At 53.3% G+C, this 20,127-nt stretch overlaps 1 protein-coding gene across 4 annotated transcripts in view; it reads right to left on the minus strand.

Annotated features, from left to right (window-relative positions):
- The window catches only part of PHF19 (PHD finger protein 19), a 29,511-nt gene extending 9,651 nt beyond the window's left edge, over positions 1 to 19,860 (minus strand). For 2 of the 4 annotated variants that reach the window (XM_075015832.1, XM_075015829.1), the window contains exons 1-9: positions 19,593 to 19,727; positions 16,356 to 16,559; positions 13,911 to 13,992; positions 10,776 to 10,871; positions 9,586 to 9,686; positions 7,825 to 7,973; positions 6,124 to 6,219; positions 4,917 to 4,985; positions 687 to 807 (exon numbers count right to left, since the gene is read on the minus strand). In XM_075015832.1, the coding sequence (XP_074871933.1) occupies positions 687 to 807; positions 4,917 to 4,985; positions 6,124 to 6,219; positions 7,825 to 7,973; positions 9,586 to 9,686; positions 10,776 to 10,871; positions 13,911 to 13,992; positions 16,356 to 16,544 (903 nt within the window). In that variant the 5' untranslated portion in view covers positions 16,545 to 16,559; positions 19,593 to 19,727. Of the gene's footprint in view, positions 1 to 686; positions 808 to 4,916; positions 4,986 to 6,123; positions 6,220 to 7,824; positions 7,974 to 9,585; positions 9,687 to 10,775; positions 10,872 to 13,910; positions 13,993 to 16,355; positions 16,560 to 18,932; positions 19,018 to 19,592; positions 19,728 to 19,770 lie in introns of those variants that run through there. The other 2 variants (XM_075015831.1, XM_075015830.1) reach the window with 2 other exon arrangements.
- Positions 19,861 to 20,127: the final 267 nt, after the last annotated feature.

Consider the following 20,127-nt stretch of genomic DNA (forward strand, 5'->3'; position numbering starts at 1 on the left):
ATGGGGAAGTACATTGAGTTCTCCATGGCCAAGCAGAATGAGAGGTCAGTCTTGAGAGCTCTGATAATGCCCCAGTTAGGTGCCCTCAGACTCCACAGTCTCCTGCGTCACTATTACCGCAAATTCCACAGTGCTTGGGCACCTGCTACAAACACCTGCTAATGATTTGCTTCTAAGCAGACAACAAACCAAGTCCTACTCAGAGTCACAAACTCCAGCTCACTGTGGCTCTGGGTGGATGTGGTGCCCTCAAGAAAGAGCCAGGCAAAGGCCGTTTTACACTTCCTATATTGTGCCCGTCGAGGGAGCATGCCGATAGGCGGCAGTTGTCAGCTCCTCCCGATAATCCTTTGCAAAGCACCATTCGAGTGCACCCTGTGGTTCCGGGTTCCTCCGCACAGACCGAGCCACCCAGAGTGCAAGGAGATCCGCTTAGCCCCAGGGGATTTCACCATGAGACACACCTGACTTCATCTCTCAGCGTGATGCTTGTGTGGTTCCCCTTTTGCTGTCTCAGCAGACAGGAGTGGAGGCCCCCAGTGAAACCTTGTCCTATTCTCTTTGGAGACAGCATGGCTGCACTCCTGGCTTTCAGGGGCCGTGGGTCCATGTGTCATTCCCCCGCGGACGTCTGTCCTTCCCTCCCAGCTGCTGTGCCAGTTCAGATCCAGGCCCCGGGCATTTACCTTCCCAAGCTGAAAAGGGTCCCAGTGGTGATTCACAAAGGCAAGGATTTCCTCAAAGTCAAAGTACTTCTTTTTGCTCTGCACCCCCAAGTTATAAAGGGCCAGATGTACAACGTCTACCCTGTGGGAACAAAGGACGCAAACGGAGTTGAAACTCCACAGGTCCCACTTGGACCAGGAACGGCTTTCAGATACATTTCACATTTATTTCAGGTTTCCAACACCCTAAGCCTCCCTTTTCCATTACCATGACAGCTGCCTTCTCCCCAGCTCCTACTCCAAGGTACCTGTCAGAGCCCCTGAGCATCCAAGGGACATCTGCCTGGCTGATAGTAAAGCCCCTGTCCCTTCTGCTCAGCTGCCATTCTGCAGCAGTAGAAGAGGTGTCCTCTTCACAACATCCCTGCTAGACATGAATAGAAACCTGGCGGTGCATCCAGCACTGTGGAGAACTCCCAGGTGGCCAGATTGTACTAATCTGCAGCATGGGGTGCTAGCTAGGATGTACACAGACTGCCCCACTGCAGATGCTCTGCAGGTCTGGAGAGTCATAACAAGTTGATTGTATTTGCGCGCACACACAGAAGTGGATTAGAGGAATAACTAGAGGGCTGGGTTGAATCCAGCAAAGGGGAGCCACGAAACAGAATTAAGCGGCTGTTAGGCTGACCTGTTTGGCAAAACCCTGCAGGGTATGCTGACTGCAGGGAGATTTGCCATGTGCTGAAATTAGGCCTCAATTGGAGCATTGTGTCCAGTTGTAGGCACTGCATTTCAAGCAAGATGGGGAGAAGACTGAAAGAACTGGGCTTATTTAGTTTAGAAAACAGAAGACTTAGAGGGGACATGATACCGGTTTACAAGTACCTCAAAGAGCGTTACAAGGAGGAGGGAGAAACATTGTTCTCTGTGGACTCCGAGGCTAGGACAAGGAGCAATGGGCTTAAACTGCAGTAAGGGAGCTTTAGGTTGGACATAAAGGTAGAACTTCCTAACTGCCAAGGTGGCTAAACCCTGGAATAAATTGCCTGCGGAGGTTGTGGAATCTCTATCACTGGAGATATTTAAGAGCAAGATAGACAGACACCTACCAGGGATGGTCTAGACCAGCAGTTCCAAAACTTTTTCTGGTCATGGAACACTTGGGCATCACGGAGCACTCTGTAGAACACTATCTTTTTTACAATCACCACACTAACTAGGAGGAACATTACTAATAGAAAATATTTCATAATAATACTGATTAAATTATTGTATGGTAAACACGACTTAAATAATGAAACCACACAGTAACAAAACGCATGTAAGATAAGTTACAGTACAGTCATTTCAAGAAAATGGTAAAAAAACTGAGAAAATTCCATCCCAAAATTTATTTTTTTCCCTGAGAATGGGGAAGAGACCACCCTTACTCAACTTCAATGGCGGAACACTTTGCCATAGCTCACGTAACACCAGTGTTCCGCCGGAACATAGCTTGGGAACCGCTGGTCTAGACAGTGCTTGGTCCTGCCATGTGGGCAGAGGACTGGATTTGACAACCTCTCGAGATCCCTGCCAGCTGTAGTGTTCTGTGCTTCTATGAAATACCTGTGTCCTGCCAGGCTGGCTAACTCACACAGTGCCAGACTCATTCCTAATTCCCTGGCTTTGTGTCAATTTCAGCCACGTGCTCAGCACTACAATTAAATAAGGAGAAAGGGGGATTCCTGGGTGATCTTGTATTAGCTGAAAAACAAAAGTGCAAGAGGCTGGCAGCAGAGGGTCCTAGTCACATAAACATAAGCCCTGGCTACATGTACATACCTTCCTTCCTGGAAACATATCCCCTGTTGTGTATGGCATCCCTCCATTCCAGTTCTAAACCAGCTGCATGGTGCGGGCATGAAGTAACTGTTTAATGTGTTGTTTCACCCCAGAAGTGGCCATGTTCCAGTGGCTGATTAAACAATGTTTGCAGAACCTTGACAACTCACTGTGTGGACTGTGGGAATTTAGCAGTAAAAACCTCTGTAAAAAGTGTTGTGAGAGCCTCGGATAAGAGGCACCGGAGAAGGGGAAAGTGTTATTTATTCTCTGAACTGGAACGCCTCTGCTATATAAACTTGCATTTCAATCACTTAACTGAAGAGCGACATGTTGCCAGATCGCCCTGGGTGACTTATCTGCCAGCCAATATGTATTTTGGCTCAAGCACAGTGGAGCAAGCAAGCAGCATGGATCCAGCCTCTTCAGGAATCAGTGCCCCACAGCTTGGGACCAGGAGCAGGGTGTGCTCAGGAAAAGCCCTGGGCTTCTGCTGGTCAGAAAAGAGGCTCAGAACAGAACAAGTCAGGGCTAACACAGAGGCAATGATCCTAGCAGCCTGCCTGCACCAAGGAGAGCATGAGAGGCCAGCATGAGGCTGCAGCTCCTGCTCCAGAGGGGTGACAGAGCAGATTCCAACTGACCAGGAGCTCCTCAGGTACGGCGCCAGTGGAAAAGTCAGGAGCCTCCTGCTTTAGGGTGCACAGCAAATCAGCCTTTTTCTGATTAACAGCAAACTTCCATCCACTAGTCCTTAACTGCTTCCACAGACACATGCCCCAGCTCAGGCACCAGGCCTATTTCCCTAGGAGACTGACCCGCTATCCAGCTTGATCGCACAGTGAATCCCAGGTTGGCTTGCACTTGCCCTGGAAACAAGGGGTGCTGGAAGTCAGGCGGGAGCTGTATCTGACAGGTTATAAGTGAGGTGTCTCAGAGCGGCACAACACAGAGATGAGGTTCTGCAGGTTGGGATGAAGGGGAGTCAGCAAAGCTGCAGGAGGAGCCTTGGACTGACTGGCAGGTCAGGACAGAAACATTTTCACACACCCCAAAATATAAGGTAAGTCACAGGGTATCGATTAATGTCACTGGTGTCTGCATGGGGAGAGGATGCCCACGCCCCGAGACAATGGCTGGGCTGCAAAGTGATACAGCTCCAGTTCAATGCTTTGGCGGTGGGGGGGGAGGTCATTAACAGGGGAACCCTGGGGACATCCACAGTCAGCACCATGCCACGATCACTGCTCCCCAGCAGAAGCACCCGCCCTGCCGCATGCAGGAGGGAGTGGGGAGAGACATGAGGCCCAATGGTGCTAGTTATCCAGCGGTGGGTCAGAGGACAGCTGCGCCGAGCAAGGTTCTGTTCCTGCCCCTGAACCACACAGGAAGCTCCCAGAGGAGAGCAACAGGTGAAGGCATGTCACTCCCCCCAGGAGAAAGGAAGTCAATGTCTTCTCTCCAGCCTCCTCCCTGTGCTATCAATGGTTCTTAGCTTTGTTGCTATGTCCTCCATTCTACAGAGTCTCTTAGAGACACACTCCCCACTGCTGACCCCACCTCCCCTCAGCAGCCGAAAGCAGCGCTCCAGTATGGATTACCCAGATACGACTTTCGCTGTGCTGCAGCCTGTACATCTGCTCGGATACAGCTCACCCCAGGGAGTCTCTACCTGGGGTCACATGGAGGCACTTCCTAGACCCTGCAGTTCCAGGGACAGCTGTCAGCCATGGAGCCAGGCCAGCAAGAGAGAAGCCCAGGCAGAGGCAGGCAGCTGAAGCCATCGAGAGCTGAAATCACAGGGTTTTGCCTAGAGCCAACCCCACAAAACAGCAGGCAAACAGCTGGAAAGAGCAGCAGGCAAGAGGCCAGCAGGGGTGGCCAGCAGGAGCAGCAGGCAAGTGGCTGTCAGGTGATCCTGTTCATGGGGCAAGCATCCCCGTGCTGATGTACCTGTTAACTCTGGGTTGGTACGGACCAGACCGCGCTGTGAGAGGAGAGCAAGGTGCAGGTACACTCGAAGTGGGGTGGGGTGTGTGTGCGCGCAGATAAAGAACTCTAAGCAAGGGATGTGGCTCAGCAGGCTGAGCTCAGTGCCCTGCTTAACAGGGTTTTCCTTTCCTTTGCCTATGAACAGTGCATGTGTCACTGTGTAAATTTATGTTAGGCTATTGTTTTTAAACCAACAGACTCCATCTCAGGCTCTGTTTGAGGAGGAAAGAACAGCCTTCACAGGCACCCAACAAGGAGGGCGAGAGCTTGCCCCAGGTTACTGGGTGGGGGCTCCAGCCGGTTTGGTTTAATTATTGATGGAATCCCCTAGGAACTGAACCTGGCCCTTCTGGCCACCACCTGCCATCAATAGGGACTCTAGGTTCCCACCATGATCTCCTGGTCCCAAGGTGACAACTGGCCAACTCTTACCATCTCAAGGGCAGGCGCTTGATGTATTCCGGCCCCTGGTTACACACTGTGCAGAAAAAAACATAAAACCTGAGGAGAGAGAGAGGGGAGGAAGGTGGGGAACACATAAGAAAGGATGTGGACTTGGCATCATCTCTCCAACAGGACAGCCTGAGGGTCTGGTATGTGGAGTGGTAGCCACTAGCCCATCCTCCCCGAAAGGTGGCAGCAGCAGGCTCCTCTGCCCCCATGTGGGGCAGTGACTGGGGTAGGATCCCATCCCTCTGCCCATGCCAGGCAGCCTGACATCTTCTGGCTCTGGCCAGTCACTCCACTCCCCTGGGCAAAGCTCGCAGGCTTCTGTCCCTCCTCCAGACCTTTGGGAGTCAGGCTCCTGCTCCCTTCCCCAGCTGCAGAGGAGGTCACTGCAGGCTCTGTTCAGGCTCTGCAGCCCCCTCAGCTACACCCAGCCCCAGCTTTGCACTCTCCTCTCCCATCACAGGCACTTGTGAGATGCACCACCAATGCCTTGGGGAGTCTGGGCTCAGGGGCCTGCCCCTGCCCTGCTGTGCCATGGCTCAGGCCATCAGGTCATGGTCAGTTACTTCAGATCACCTCACCCAAGTGCCTCACTGCGCTGTGCCGAGCGGTTACAAGCCGCAAGCCAGACCCCACTGCATGGGCTTCGAAAGAAGTGGGGAGTTTCCTCCCCACCCCACACAAGGGGACAAGGACACCTCCCCGTCCCCCAGACAGAAGCTACACAACACACACACAGGGTGTGGCTCTACCCAGTGTTAGCCGGCCACACACAGTGCCCACGCTGACCCCACGGCTGCACACAAAGCTCCCCTGTGTGGCCACAGGTCCCCATGGACACCCAAGCTTGGCCGGCTAGTGCAGGGCAGACTTGCCCCCCACCCCCCTCACTGCCATGCTCTAACTGGCTGTGTAGACAAGACAGTGGGAGAGACTTGCTCTGAAACACAACTTGGCTGCTCCCTCCACTTGCTGGAACCCAGTGGCTCTTGGCCAACTGACCAGCCGGGATTTCAGCTGAGCAGCAACTTCCAGGTCATCTGAACAAGCCAGAGAGCGCGACTGGCTCTGTTCATGTCAGGCTGGTTCCAGCTGCAGCCGAGGGAGAAAATACAGACAGAGCAAAGCAAGACTCTCACTCGACCCTCAGGGATGCACAGAGAACAGGCTGAGCTAGGGAAGGACGTACCGGTCTCCAAACATCATGGGGTCGCTAAGGCACTGCGTGCAGGCCTCGTGGAACCACTGCCTGCAACTGTAACACTGCAGCATCTTCAGGTACCACCTGGGAAGAGAAACCAAGTTTCAAACACTCAGAACTGACAGGAGGTGCAGGGTGACTCGTTCGCCTTAGCAATACATGGTACCCTCCAGGTGAGTGGAGAAAATTCCCCATCACACAGTGCACTAGGCAAGCACTGGGGCAAAGTAAGTGTGCAAAATAGGCGTGCAATGCTCCCCATGTGTGAATGGCAGAATTGCATAGCCCTTTGACAATAGCGGAAGTGATGGTGTGAGGCACAGGGCACTGGAGAATCAGGCCGGCTGTGGATGGCTCTGTGATGGTGCAGGAGAAGGGCTAACCTAAAACAAACCCACTGATATTTACATTAAAAAGGAGCATGGGGGTGCTGGCAGGACACGGAGGGGGTTTTCGAAGGAGGCCCCACTGAACGGCCGTGAGAGCTGGGCACCTGGGGGCTCTGGGAAGATCCAAGACTCTGCTCAGATCTGTGTTTCCCCAACAGTATTCTTCATTCAATTTAAGTGCAGTAACTCAAGCTCTGTGGTTGTAGCCTTTCCCCCAGATCTGGGACCAAGCACACAGACCAGCTCTGCAGCTCACTCCAGCAGGAGGCTCCGTGCAGCTCGCCCCATTCAACATGCAGAAAGCCTGGCTGCAAAAGGCCTCCCTCAGCAGCAATCCAGATGGTTATTTTGGGGAGCGGTGGGGGGGCATTGAGAGGAACAGTGAGGGATTCGCACCAGCAGCTTGCTGCAGCAGCTCCTGGGCCCTAGGGCACAGACCCACAGAAGTAAATCCCCACAGCCCATGGCCTTCCTTCCAGGGAGGGCAAAACCCTCAACAGATGGTTCGGGAGCATGGGAAATGCTACCAATATTGGAACCTGACCCGAGTGCATAGGGTGAGAACTGCCCCTCTCAAAAGAGCCTCCGCGGGGGACTGCCTTCTCCCACTACCTGAGAGAGAAAGGAGAGCCTAGCGGTTAACGCAACAGAGTTGGAATCCAGTCCCAAGCTTCATAACAGATCTCCTCTGCGTTTGTGGCCAAGCCATTAGCTGTGTGATCTATTGCCTCACCTCTGTGGCAGGGATAATCACATGGCCTTTGCCAGTGTTGTCTGTTCAGACTGGAAGATTCAGTGTGTCAGGCTCATCCCCTCCTTAGGGCTTTCCATACCATGCCTGGCACAACAGGGCTCTGATCTCAACTGCAGCCATGAGAGAAAGAACAAAAATAGCCCCAGGAGGCCATTCATGCCAGCTAGCTCCATTCTCTCCCCATGGGCCAAGGCGGGCTTAGTAGAACTCTGACCAGCCCGGCTACCAAGGGCTAAAATGCAGGTGGAGTCTAAACAAAGGAAATGGAAGAGGCCCTCGTATTCTGCCCCTGCCACTCTGTCTCGTTCTCCATGGCTCGGCACAGCAATCAGTTATGGGAGAGGGAGCTGGGTTTCAGTCTGGCTTGTGCACCACACAGAGTTGGTATGTGAGGCCCGAATGCAGCCCTCATAGTTCCCTGCTGCCATTGGGACACGTCTGTCTTGGTTTTGCCAGAGGACCCGGGGGGAGGTCCCCCCATGACAAGCCTGATCTTTCATGGCCCCATCCAAACCCAAGTGGAGTGCAGTAAGTTCGGGGCCTTACTCTCCAGGTCCCCCGCAGTAACAGTAGCACTGCTGCTGATTGGTCCTGTGCAGAGAATCCCATTCCAGCTGCTCCGGGTTGTAGGACAGCACCATCTTGACAGCTTGCAGCGTCTTGGCGATGGCTCCCTTCTTCAGGGCACCCCCTTTCTGCAGGATCAACCAGAGCACAGGGTCAGCACAGCCATGTGCAAAGAAGCTGGTGACTAGGGGTGCCAGCCTGGCCTGACTGAAGACAAAGGACATTTTGTCATCAGCTGAGAGGGCACAGGCTCAGGTCCCAAGTCTAGAAGGAGCATGAAGGGGGTTTGTGGTCTGCGCAGGGGTCTGGGAGTCGGGGTGCTTTGCCACTTGGCTAGCCTGAAGCTGCCCAGCAGGTACTGCCCAGTTCTGTGCCTCAGTTTCCCCACCTGCAAAATGGAGGTCAGACCCAGGTGAGACAAATCCATGAGGGTAAAGCCCAGTGAGCCTCATCTAACAAAGGTACTGAAGTTGTGCTCAGCTGCACGACTGCAATTCCTACCAGATACTCCTGCTGCTGATCACACAGGATGGGTTCAGCCTTATCTGAAAAGGGGGCCTCTTTCCTGGACAGTGCATTGCTGAATTCCCCAGTGCTCTCCTTCCAGTATTTGCAATCCCCTGGTGTTAAACCCACCTGGAGTTCACTTCTGCAGATATTTACTGGCTCGACAGCCACTGCAGCTGTCTCCATTTCTGGGTTCCCTACCGAAAGGTTTCTTAAAGAGGCCCAGTCCACACAGGGCAGAGCATCTGCACTCTGAAAACAGGCCCCTTTAAAGAGCAGTCACTGGGTCCCCCAGCTCACAAGTCACTTTTGAAAATTCAGGCCTTCTTGTCCAAGCCCTCCATTCCTGGTGAGGGTGTGAGCCAGAGTACAGCCTACTGGGGCAAAGAGAAGTGAATACCAGGGAGAGTCCGAGATTTGACTTGAAATTTACATAGGCCTGGCTGTGCTTCCCCCACGGATGAGCCCTGTGGTGTAGAGCATCTCTGCTTTGTAAGCCTGCCACGCGCGGCACTAGTAGGAACAGGGACCACTCGGGGGGCTTTCTGGCCACTGGTATCTGCTGGCAGGGGCTGGAGTGAACGGGAACATGAGGCTGGAAAGGAGCATGCCATGGAGGCAGGGACTACAGGGTTAAGTCCTCCTCCCCTCCCCCTGCCACACAGTTAAAATGGGCAGGTCCTGGGAACAACCATCACTTCTGAAAGTCCTCCAGGATTTTCCCTGGTTATTTCAACCGAGATCTTGACTGAGCCATGACTCCCCCCCACCCACGCACCCTGGCTGCCTTCTGCCAGGCTGGCTGGAGCAAAGGGGTCCCCCTGCCGCGTGCCAGAAAATTCCCTCAGCACAGCAGGTCCACCTGCCAGGCCCAGCCACAGCAAGGCACAGCCAGGGGAATCTTTAGGATTCTGTGGCCAGCAACAGCCTGCGGGGCACAAGGTAGGATGGGCTTGCAGAGGTTGCAGCTGAACTGACGACACCCCAGCAGGGGCAATGCAGGCTAGCTCCCGTCTGTCCCTGTACAGGGACGTCCCCTTTGCCATCAGTCCCAAAGGGTTTCAGCTTCTCCTTAGGGACACTGGGCTTTCCTGCACAAGCCCCCTAAGCGAACCCCAGCAAAAGCCCAGGTAAGTACTGTGCAATCAGCCACTGGCTGCCGAGAGGACGCCCAGCAGGGCGGAGTCTGACTGGCAGCCCCCAGCAGGAAAGGGGTTAATTTATAACACTCACCCGGACAGCCAGGGCAAATATACATCTCCGACAGAACCAGGGTGTCAGCACGAGGCCGTCGCTGCTGCCCACCATGGGGATGTGGCACTGCTGGTGATAACCTGGAGGGGGGAAACCCATCAGCCTACAGTGAGAGCCAGGAGCCTTCTGGGAGCACAGAGACGAGCCGGCCAGTGAGAAGGCCAGATTTTGTGTGTGTGTGTGTGTGTGTGTGTGTGTGTGTGTGTGTGTGTGTGTGTGTGTGTGTGTGTGTGTGTGTGTGTGTGTGTGTGTGTGTGTGTGTGTGTGTGTGTGTGCGCGCGCGCGCGCTGGTGCAGCACAGCTACAAGCACAGCAGCCCCTAAGGGCTGGCCAGAGGGAGAGTAAACGGTATCCCATGGCCCCAGGTGGGTAGCGCCCTGGAGGTCGGCACACATCCAGCACGGATGGTATAGCTGCTGCTGGCAAACTAAAACCACGGGAAACCTGGGGCAGGGGGAGCATCAGCGCACTGAGAAAAAAAAACATTCGCTGCATCCCATCCCCCAGAAACATACACTCTCCTTTGCAGCCCCTCTCATCCTGCCAGATACCCACACATACCCCTGAACACCCCATCCACACTCACGCATCCTCCTCAAACCTACAGCAGCCCCTGCAGCCCACACCAGTCCTTGCCCTGAGCACGCATGCACACAGCTACCATGGCTGCTCTCAGTGGGTCTGACCTGCCCAGCAGCCATGCTGGGGCCCCTGACACCACTGGGAATTCTGCCCAGAGTGGTCAGGCTGTGACCCTGGTTCTCAGTGACTGCTCTGTTTCCACTGTGTCGGAGCGGCACATGGGGCCATAGAGGGAAGGCCCAGCTCCGTACAGGTGGAATCCCTTAGGGCGAGTGTCAGCTCAGTGTAAAAGCGGAGGAGTGGCTCCCGCACTCCTCCCTCCTGGGCTGCTACTCTGAGACAAGAGCTGCCAAGTTCCTTTCGCCTTCCCTCCCAAGCAGTGACGTCATGGCCCTTCCATGCCAGAAAGCACAAGAATGAAAGCTGCCAGCATAGCCAGGGTCAGCCAGGCTCTCTCTCAGCACCAGGCCTGCAGGAGGAAGAACCAGACATCCCGGGCCCCTCTCCATTTTGATCAACACATTAGAAGCTGAAGCAGTTCCTGCCCTGCAGGGGAAGGACGGGGGAGCATCACACACCACTCGTACCTAGCCCGCATTTTCCACAGATGAGGATTTCATTTAGGGGCCCGGATGTCTTTCCCAGGCAGATGTTACACTTCGGCTCTTCTCCAGGGACACCAGCTTTAAAAAAAAAAAAGAGCAAGAGAACATGGGGTTCAGAGATGCGTAATTCAGGCACCCTCTTTGCCAACACCAACAGGAAGGGCGTGCGGAAGAGGGTCAGCCAGCAAGATTTTATTGATGTCCTTAAACACACACATGCACCAAAATAGATGGTTAAAGGAAAGAATCTGGGTGACTCCTAAATTCGTTACCTAGCTCCGTTACTACTACTTCACTAGCTCACCAGCTGTCATACCCTGTGTGCGGACACTGAGGCAGGCCAGACTAACCCATAGGGGAATCCAACCCAGAACCCCCTTGGACACCCACGCATCTTTCCATCTAGCCACCACTTTGGGTGACAGAAGAAAAAAAGTTTTCCCCCCAGAAGGACAGTAGTTTTTCAGCTCATGCACATTCCCCAGGAGGGCTGTCTGCTACACAGCAAGGCTTGCCAGTCTCAGCAGAGACGCTAGTGAAGAATTGACCTGTTGCATCAGAACCAGCACATTTACTTTGCCTTTGTACACCCTAGACTTGGTGCGCGTGTGCACGCACACACACAAAAAATCTCAAGTTTGCTTAGCGCTTGGCCAGAAAACTGGAGTGAAACAAAAAAAATCCATCATTCCCATGACATGCATTTGTGAAGCTACAGCCAAGTATTCAAGAATAGTGCAATGCATAGCTTTTCTTTTTGCCTGTAGCAGAAAAATAATCAAGATTTCTGTACTAAGGAAGGCCAGAAGTAGGCTCTATGGACTGGTCTCACCTCTCTCACCCCAGGGTAAATCCAAAGTATATCCACTGAGGCCTCATCTACACCAGCGATCAAAGTGGATCTCAGATACGCAATTCTAGCCACACCATTAATGTAGCTAGAATCAATGTATCAGGATCAACTTTGTTTCCTGGTGTAGATCAAGGCACTTTGGGCTCAGGCCAACGTTCTTTACTACATGCAGCTGCGTGAAGTACCAGGGTCAATGGTTGAGACCAGAGAGATCGTTTTTTGTCACATCTTCACTGATGCAATGAAATCATACTCTGGCAGATTCAGGCGGGTTCGATGCACTGCCATCAAAGTAAGGACATCCCCTGAGTTGGGCTGGGTGTGAGAAGAGACACAGGCTCTAGCAGCATTTATATATTCAGAGCAAAAAACTCCCATGGACTAAAAGAGTCATGATTTCACCCTTTGCTTTGGGCCAGAAATAAAGACTCGAAACGTTTGTGAGATAACAGCAAGTCATCCCAGACCCCGGGAATGCTGCTAGGCCATATTTTTCTTCCTGTGTCTTCTGGCTGGGCACAGATGTATGGAACGAGGATCCCTGTTCTGGAAGAGTCCATGCCAAAGTCACAATCCTTTGCAACACACATACAGCACACAACCTTCATTTAAAATGACGGCTAATTGCCTACCTTATGGAGTGGAAGCAGAAACAAAACTAGAGGCTTAATTTCAGTGGAAGCTCACCACAAACTTTATTAATATGCATACGCACAAACACAGTCCACAGTCACCCAATGGCAGATTCCATCCCTTGCATGCAGAGGTAAGAGGCTGCTCCAGAGCAAAAACGTGCATCCGAAGTACCAGCAGGGTGTGGTATCTCCCATCACTTCCTGTCCTAAAACTGATGTGCAAGTACTGCTAGAGACACAAACAACTGCTTCACCCCTGGTTCAAGGAAGAGGAAATGAGTCGAATGGGGCTTTAGAAATATGACATGTTACCCCAGGAGTAGAATGGTGCATGGATGTTGGTGCAAAATGCGACTATTTAAAAGCCTCCAAAGTGATTCTGGAGTCTTGTCAGCATTTCTACTCAAGACGGCAAAGAGATTGCTTCTAGGAAAGTGCTGGTCCCCTGCACAGAGCCGGAGGGTGGGAGACAAAGACACCAGAGAGGCTAGAACTATTCAGCTTGATGGTTAACAATGGCAAGGCTGAGCCCTGTACTGACACACACATGAGACACCGGCTTGCTTTCTAGTTCCATTCTCTCATGCCTCAGGCCCCAGTGGCTAAGGATTCTGCAGGGAAATAAACACCCGCTGCCCCCGTACCTCACTAAAGAGCACACCTCCACTGGGACTCCTGACTGGCATCCCTCAACCATTAGGATGAGGTATATCCCCCATGGGAGGAACCAGGCACAATTCACAGCTTCAAACAAACGGAGCTAAAGGATCACACAGGCAGGACGTAAGCCAGAGATAAGAGGCCTTCCAGAGGGTGTGACGCAAGCACCAGCCAGAGCCAAACACAGCTCAGCAAGCTGCCACTAGTTTAGCCAGAACATGCAAACAGGTCTTGTTCCTCCTAACATTTTCCAGCCCGCCAGTCAAACAAATGGCTCAAGGGCGAAAGGAGCTGTTTGTCCAAGTGGATGTTCGTTTTCTCAACAGGCCTGCTTCTCTGAGCTGCACTGAAGGGGTTAAAGTGTCACCTCTGGTTGTTCTTTACATGTAGTGATTCAAAGACATCCCATAGAGCCCAGCCAGGAACAACTGGAGCCACTAGCCAGACCCAGCACATGGTGCATCAGAAATCTCAGCCTGCGAACAGAATGACTAGAGTGGCACTTGCAGCTTCATGCAGCTCAGAGAGGGCCAGAAATCCCACAGACATAGAGAGCTGCAAGAAGGGAAGGCTCAGCAGCAGAGTTCCATGGGGCCTTCCTGAGCTGCGTATGGGGATAAGGGTGGCTGAGCCAAACAGCGTCACACGCAGGTTACACCGAAGCCCATCATATAATTGGCACTCGTGCTTGGTGACCCACAGTGCAAAGATCCCCAGAGGAACCCTGCCCAATGGGCAGCCAGTGCAGGGCAGCAAAGGGGTCAGCTAGGAGCAATAAAAGCAGATGTCCCAGGGCGACCTTTGAGTGAACAGGTCTCAAAGCAAAAGCCACTCCCGGAAAACAAGAGAAGTTGGGAGCGAGGTTTTCAGATTCATCCCTCTGAGCAGAAAGTGCTGGAAAGCAGGTGGGATTTGTCCCTGCCTGTTTAAAACCCCCAAGGCAGAAAAAGAGGCCCAGACATCACTCACCATGCTGAATGTCCTTCCAGAGGACCCAATACTTGGAGTTATCTTCAAAGGTCACAAGGCAGCTCTGCTTGGAGCCACTCACCTGCGCAGATAAGACAGACATTGGGTGCAACTTCATCCCCTTCACTTTAAGCATTTTTTTTTAAAACTGGCTAAGTTTGGACAGCTCTGTGACTGCAGGAACTCATGGCAGCCTCTGGAGGTTAAAGGAGCAGCCAGCTGCCTTTTACTTTGGTGAGAGATACCAAACTCACAGTCCTGAAAACCAAAGTTGCTTGTGTTGCCACCTACCAGGCACTTGGGCAGCAGCAGTGCCCACCCCAGCCTCGGAGTACCATTGAAAGATGGTAGCAGGGTTCCCACTAATTTTTCTATGGATAGAATAAATTTTGTTATGTGCACCAAGGCATAAGGGCATGTGCACCACCAGTAGAAACATATGCTGCTGGCTCTGGGTGCTCTGCTAATCAGCTGGACAGCACCTGAATCTCTCCTGAGCAGCCACCCAAGCACTCAGCTTACAGGGAAAGCTGGATGGGAGGGTATTTGTTTCTACACTCATATAACCCCAGTGCTTCTACTGCAGAGTCCACTAGTGGGTTTCTAGAGGGTGGGCAGACCATTGCATCAGCTCCTTTCACCTGATAGCCATCAAATGAAATGAGCTCTGGTCAGCCCAGACGTGGGCTGGATGAAAACCAGCAGCCTAGGAACAAGTCCCCAGATCTGCCAAACCACTCAGCTGCAGAATTTGTCTTAATCCTGGTAGTTCATCAGGCTGTTTAGCATCTCAGTAAAATCTCTGGGTGTGCCTCACTGGCCGTGTCTACACGTGCCCCAAACTTCGAAATGGCCACGCAAATGGCCATTTCGAAGTTTACTAATGAAGCGCGGAAATGCATATTCAGCGCTTCATTAGCATGCGGGCGGCCGCGGCACTTCGAAATTGACGCGCCTCGCCGCCGCGCGGCTCGTCCCGACGGGGCTCCTTTTCGAAAGGACCCTGCCTACTTCAAAGTCCCCTTATTCCCATGGGAATAAGGGGACTTCGAAGTAGGCAGGGTCCTTTCGAAAAGGAGCCCCGTCGGGACGAGCCGCGCGGCGGCGAGGCGCGTCAATTTCGAAGTGCCGCGGCCGCCCGCATGCTAATGAAGCGCTGAATATGCATTTCCGCGCTTCATTAGTAAACTTCGAAATGGCCATTTGCGTGACCATTTCGAAGTTTGGGGCACGTGTAGACGTAGCCACTGACTGTGGATAGCTTTTGCAGCCCTATCCCCTCTACTAACAGCCATAACACCTTACCAGCATTTTTCACAGAGGGCTCACAGATTGCTTTACCAAAGTCAGGCATGTATTAAGATTTCACCCCCATTTAACAGGTAGGTAAGCTGAGGCACTGAGGGATTTTTAATGTTTTTCAACATTGTATGCTGGTTTCAGAGTCAAGATGAGAAGTTATGAGAAATAAAGAGTACAAATGTTGCCATAAAACTGCACATGAAATATATTGCTTGGGGGTTTTGTTTGTTTGAGGTCATTTTATCAAATCACAATCTGACCTTCAGAACTATACAATGTCAAACTTCCAGCGGTGTGCAGTAGGAAGGGAAGGAAGACACAATTTAGATGAAATTGGACAAAGCCCAGAACTCAGACCACATTTATTTTCTGACATTTCCTCAACCCGCCTTCTTACCCTCTCAAGTCCTGAAAGAGGCATTTAGATAGAGCCCTGCAAATCCACAGATATCTGCAAGTACCTGCACCCGCAGAGGTGGATGCAGATATCCACACAACACATTTTTTGCAGACAGACATTTTGTACCTGCACAGGGCTCTACAGTTAATGCACACCGGCGTATGCGGAGGTTTGCCAGGTTCTTTGGTAACTATCAGGGTTAGCAACAAAAAAACATCCAACATCTGTTGAAGAAGCGACTTCAAGGGCCCAAGACAGTAGGAGCAAAAAATGGGACTTGTATGCATGGAGGGGGAGGTGCGCTTGGAGTCTGAAACCTCCCAACAGATTCACAAGGGACAGTCCCCTGTGAAGTAAACAGCAGGGGTTAAGTGGGGAAGCCCTTACGAAGCGAGCCCAGGCATGTTTGCCCAGCCTGGTGCTGGCAGAGAAAAGGGCATAAGTTTCGCCTTTTAAAAAGCGGCAGACCTATTCGTCCAAACTGGGCCTGAATCCAGATTTGAAAACACCCCAAGTTTGGGAGTATTTTGAAGACAGGATTTGGGTCTCTGCCGTCACTGAGATTTCAGGGAGTGGGATCTGCTGGGAAGCTGAGAGCAAGATCCACATTCAGATTCCATCACCCCTCACCCTCCTATAAGCCTTGAAGCCTTTGGCTTTAGGTTCTGATTCAAGCAGGTCCCTGGTACCCAAGTAACAGAGAACGGCGTCAGACTGAACACAGCTGTGAATGCCCACTTTACCCTTTTGATCTTGCCAAGGTAATAGAGGCCATCCGTCCACCGGCAGAGCACATATTGCCCCTCCGTCAGTTTGACCATTAGATCTTTGTAGCCACTCCTATTCGCAGAAGAGGCGACCACTGTTTGTTGCAGGTGGCTGGCAGCCGCACAGACATCTCGGATGATGGCGTTGCGTGTGCCGTTCTCCATTAGCCTCAGCAGCCGCTGCCAATAAAACACACACTCGGTGAGCCTGCCGTCAGGGAAAAGCTCGTTCCGATCATGCAAACTCTCCACGTGCACCAGTCCCACCATCCTTAATTAGGCAAAGCTCACTCCCTTCACTGGGAGTCGGGTCTCTAGAAGGGCCACAATATAACATAACATATGCCCTTCGGCATAACATAGGATCATTGCTAGGGTGCACCAGCTCTACATGGGGCTCTGTTCCCTTACAGTGGTGATATAAATGGAGGCTGGTGAACGTGCACCAGCTTGGGCTATTAGACCCTCTTTTAGCTCAAGCTGCAGAGATTCATACCTTTAGAGCCAGCTAAGAAAACAAGAGTTGGTTTTGTTCACTGAGGAATAATACAAGGTAAAAGGGATACAGCTAAAATCATAATAAACCAAGAGAAGAGTCCCTCTGGTACCACTCATTTCAGAGGGCTCCATCCAATCTGAAATACTTTGGTCAAAAGGGTACCATTAAAGGGTTAATTATTTATTTTTTTTATTCTGTGGATTTTAAATTCCAACATTTCCCCGCACTTTTTAATAAGCTCCAGAACCCAGCAGCACTGGACCAGCATGAACATTAAACTGACTATAAACAGAAAGTGAAACTGACCATCTGAGTTTCACTCTCCTAGAGGAGTGAAGTGCAAAAAGTAAACAAATGGCATCAAGTAAATTTGATCTTGAAGACTTGGGTTTAATCATCAACGCTCTCATCACTAGTAAACACAGGCAAGATGACATCACTGAGCAATACAAAATTTTCATCTTGATACTGTCTCTTTAATTGCAACACACACTTCTGTCTTAGTTGATGCCCTGGAATAGATTTCAAATATAAACAGCTACATGTGCTTTACCCTTAGGGCTTTGCATGCCAACATGAATATAGGAACCCACCCTACACACTACTAGTAGGGTTTACAGCTTTGCTGAGACAAGTTTTAATGGTCAGCAAGTCTCTCAACTAAAGTTAAGGCAAGTCCATCCAACCATAGCCAAGCAAAACCCACAAAGACCAAGATCACTGGGCAATTACATCCATACCACTGGAAAAAAATGCAAATTGCCCTCTGATTTACTTTCATATTAAACCAGACTGTGATATTAAGACCTGCTTCAGTTTTCCCTTAAGTCAATGGGAAAACACTCAGTGTTCAATAAGAATTTGGTTTGGCCTTTTGTTTAGTAAAATAAGTACTCTTATTATTAGCATTCTGAGTTAGACTGCAAGTCCCCCAGTTACAGAAATAGAAATGCTAAAGTGCAGGAGGCCAGGGCATTTGGAAACTCCCCCTCACCAGTAATGGTGAAATTTCATTTTAAAGGTTTCATCTTCCCAACTATCCTAACTTCCCAAGTCTACGGAACTAGGCCGGAAATTCCTAGAGAGCAGCCTCGCTCGCTCTTGGTGTCTGTTCTCTGGGACAGCACTAGGAAGTGCAGAGAGCATGCAAAAAATAACATCTGAATGGGAAAGAGAGCTCCTTTCTTCTCTGCACCCACAAAAACGTCCTGTTTCAAGGCAAAGCTTCAGGGCATGAATCTGTGCCAGTTCTCCCAGCTCTCCTCACTCCAGCATCTCCTCCCTGGACCACTTGTGAAGTAAGATGCTGTGGGACAAGCAGACTACAGGAATCTGACCCTGAGCTATTATTATCAATTAATCTAATAAGGCAAACCCTGCAGCCCTCACTCAGGAGGCAAACCCTCGGTTATCACTGAATACACTAAATGCGGGTCCATAATCTTCGGGGTGATTTTTTTCCTCACCCAGACACTGCATTTCGCTCCTGTACCGGCACTAGGACTTCCACCTCCAGCCCCTTTGGAGTGCAAGTGACAAACCCCCAATTTAGACTCCCGCGGATAGATCCTATTCACCCAGAGCTGGCTTCCTCCTAGGAGTGACACACACTCCAGGCTCGTTAAGTATTTGCTGGCAAGCCAGGCACCTTTCCAGTGGGTCCCACCCGGAGGACCCCTCGCTGGCTTTCCAGAGTAACGGTGGGAATATCCCTCATTTTCTGGGCAGCTCCAGTTCAGTACAAGTTCTCCCTGGCCCTTCTCCCCGGTGGTAAGAGAAGGGGCTGTCCCAGCCCCCCACCCCAGCGGCACGGGGAGCAAAAGCCTCCACCCTGCGCCAGGAAGCGACCATCTGGCGCTGGAAAAAACGCTGCCCGGCAGAGGAGCAAGAGAGCCGCTCCCGCATTCCAGAGCCCTGAGTCCCCCGCCGGGCCGGGCCCGGCCCCGCAGTCCAGACGCCTCCCGAGCTGCTTCCTGCAGCCCGCATAGGGCAGCCGGGGCGCTTCCCAGCGCAGCTGCGGCGGGCGCCAGGGGGCGACGCAGTGCGGGACTTACCCCGCCGCGGGGGCTGCGCCCGGCCCCGGGGGCCGCTGACGGCTGCAGGCGGGCGGCACCAGCCAGGGCAGGTTCATCCCCGGCCACCTCCTGCGCCCCAGCCCCGGGCGGCGGGGGCCCGTGCACTGGGGTGCAGCCAGCGCTCCCGGACCCTCCCCGCTTCCCCTCTCTCCGCCCCCCCCCGCTGAACGCCTCCCCGCGGTGCGCTCACCTCGCCGCGGGCCGCCCGCAGAGCTGTGATTGGCCCATTCAAACCCCTTCAAACCAAAATCCACTGGGGGGGGGGGGCGCCGCACGGGCCCGAAACTGCAAACCCGGGGGGGAGGGGCCGGGAGCTGACCCGCGGGGCCCAAACTCGCGTGGACGGGCAGCGCCGCTGGGGGGGCTCCCACGCTGGCACCAGCCGACTCTCCCCGCCCGCGGGAGCTGCCAATGTGCCCGAGCCGCGGGGCGGGCGGCGGGGCTACTTCAATGGGTGACCCCCCCCGCCCCCGCAGGGAGCAGGTTCAGCCCCTGGCTGGGGAGGGCGTGTCCGGCTCTACCAAAGAGCCCCCCCCATCCGCCCCCCAAGGAAAGCGGGGGAGGGAGCGTCCTTCCCCCGGGATCTCCAAGCGCAGCTCCAGGCCCCCACGCCACGTCTGCCCCCCCGGACCCCCTTACCGCTCCGCCAACCCGTCGGGCGCAGAGCCTGGCATGGGGGGCGCGGCCGGTTCAGAGCCTGGGGCGAGCGGGTCCCCCCATATTGGCCCCGGGCGCGCCGGCTGCTCCCCGCTTAGCAGCGCTGCAGGCGGCTCCGGCGGGGCGCCATCTTTTTCGCTTTTTCCCGCGAATTATTTACGTTTTGCTTATGTAATTAGCACGGGGCCCCCTCCGCCTCCTCGGCCCGGCTCCCGCCCGCAGGAAGCCGGGCAGCGCCCGCAGCCTCGCCAGCGCCCCGCCGCCTGCATTTAAAGGGAGCGAGCGGCCGCCGGGTGCCCGCGGCGTGGGCAGGGGGCGGCTGCAGGGCAAGCCCACGCCGCGCACCGGCAAGCGCGCCCACGTGGGGGCGCGGCCCCGGGCAGCCGGGGCCGCAGGTGCACCCACGTTCGCGACCCCTCCCCCGACACGCGCACCCGCGCGTGGAGGTGGGCAGGCACAACTGGGGTACCCCTAAAGCGGAGCCCCAGAAAGACACTGCTCTACACGCACAGCCCGC

The sequence above is a fragment of the Carettochelys insculpta genome, chromosome 21, assembly GCF_033958435.1.
Source record: "Carettochelys insculpta isolate YL-2023 chromosome 21, ASM3395843v1, whole genome shotgun sequence".
NCBI lineage: Eukaryota > Metazoa > Chordata > Testudines > Carettochelyidae > Carettochelys > Carettochelys insculpta.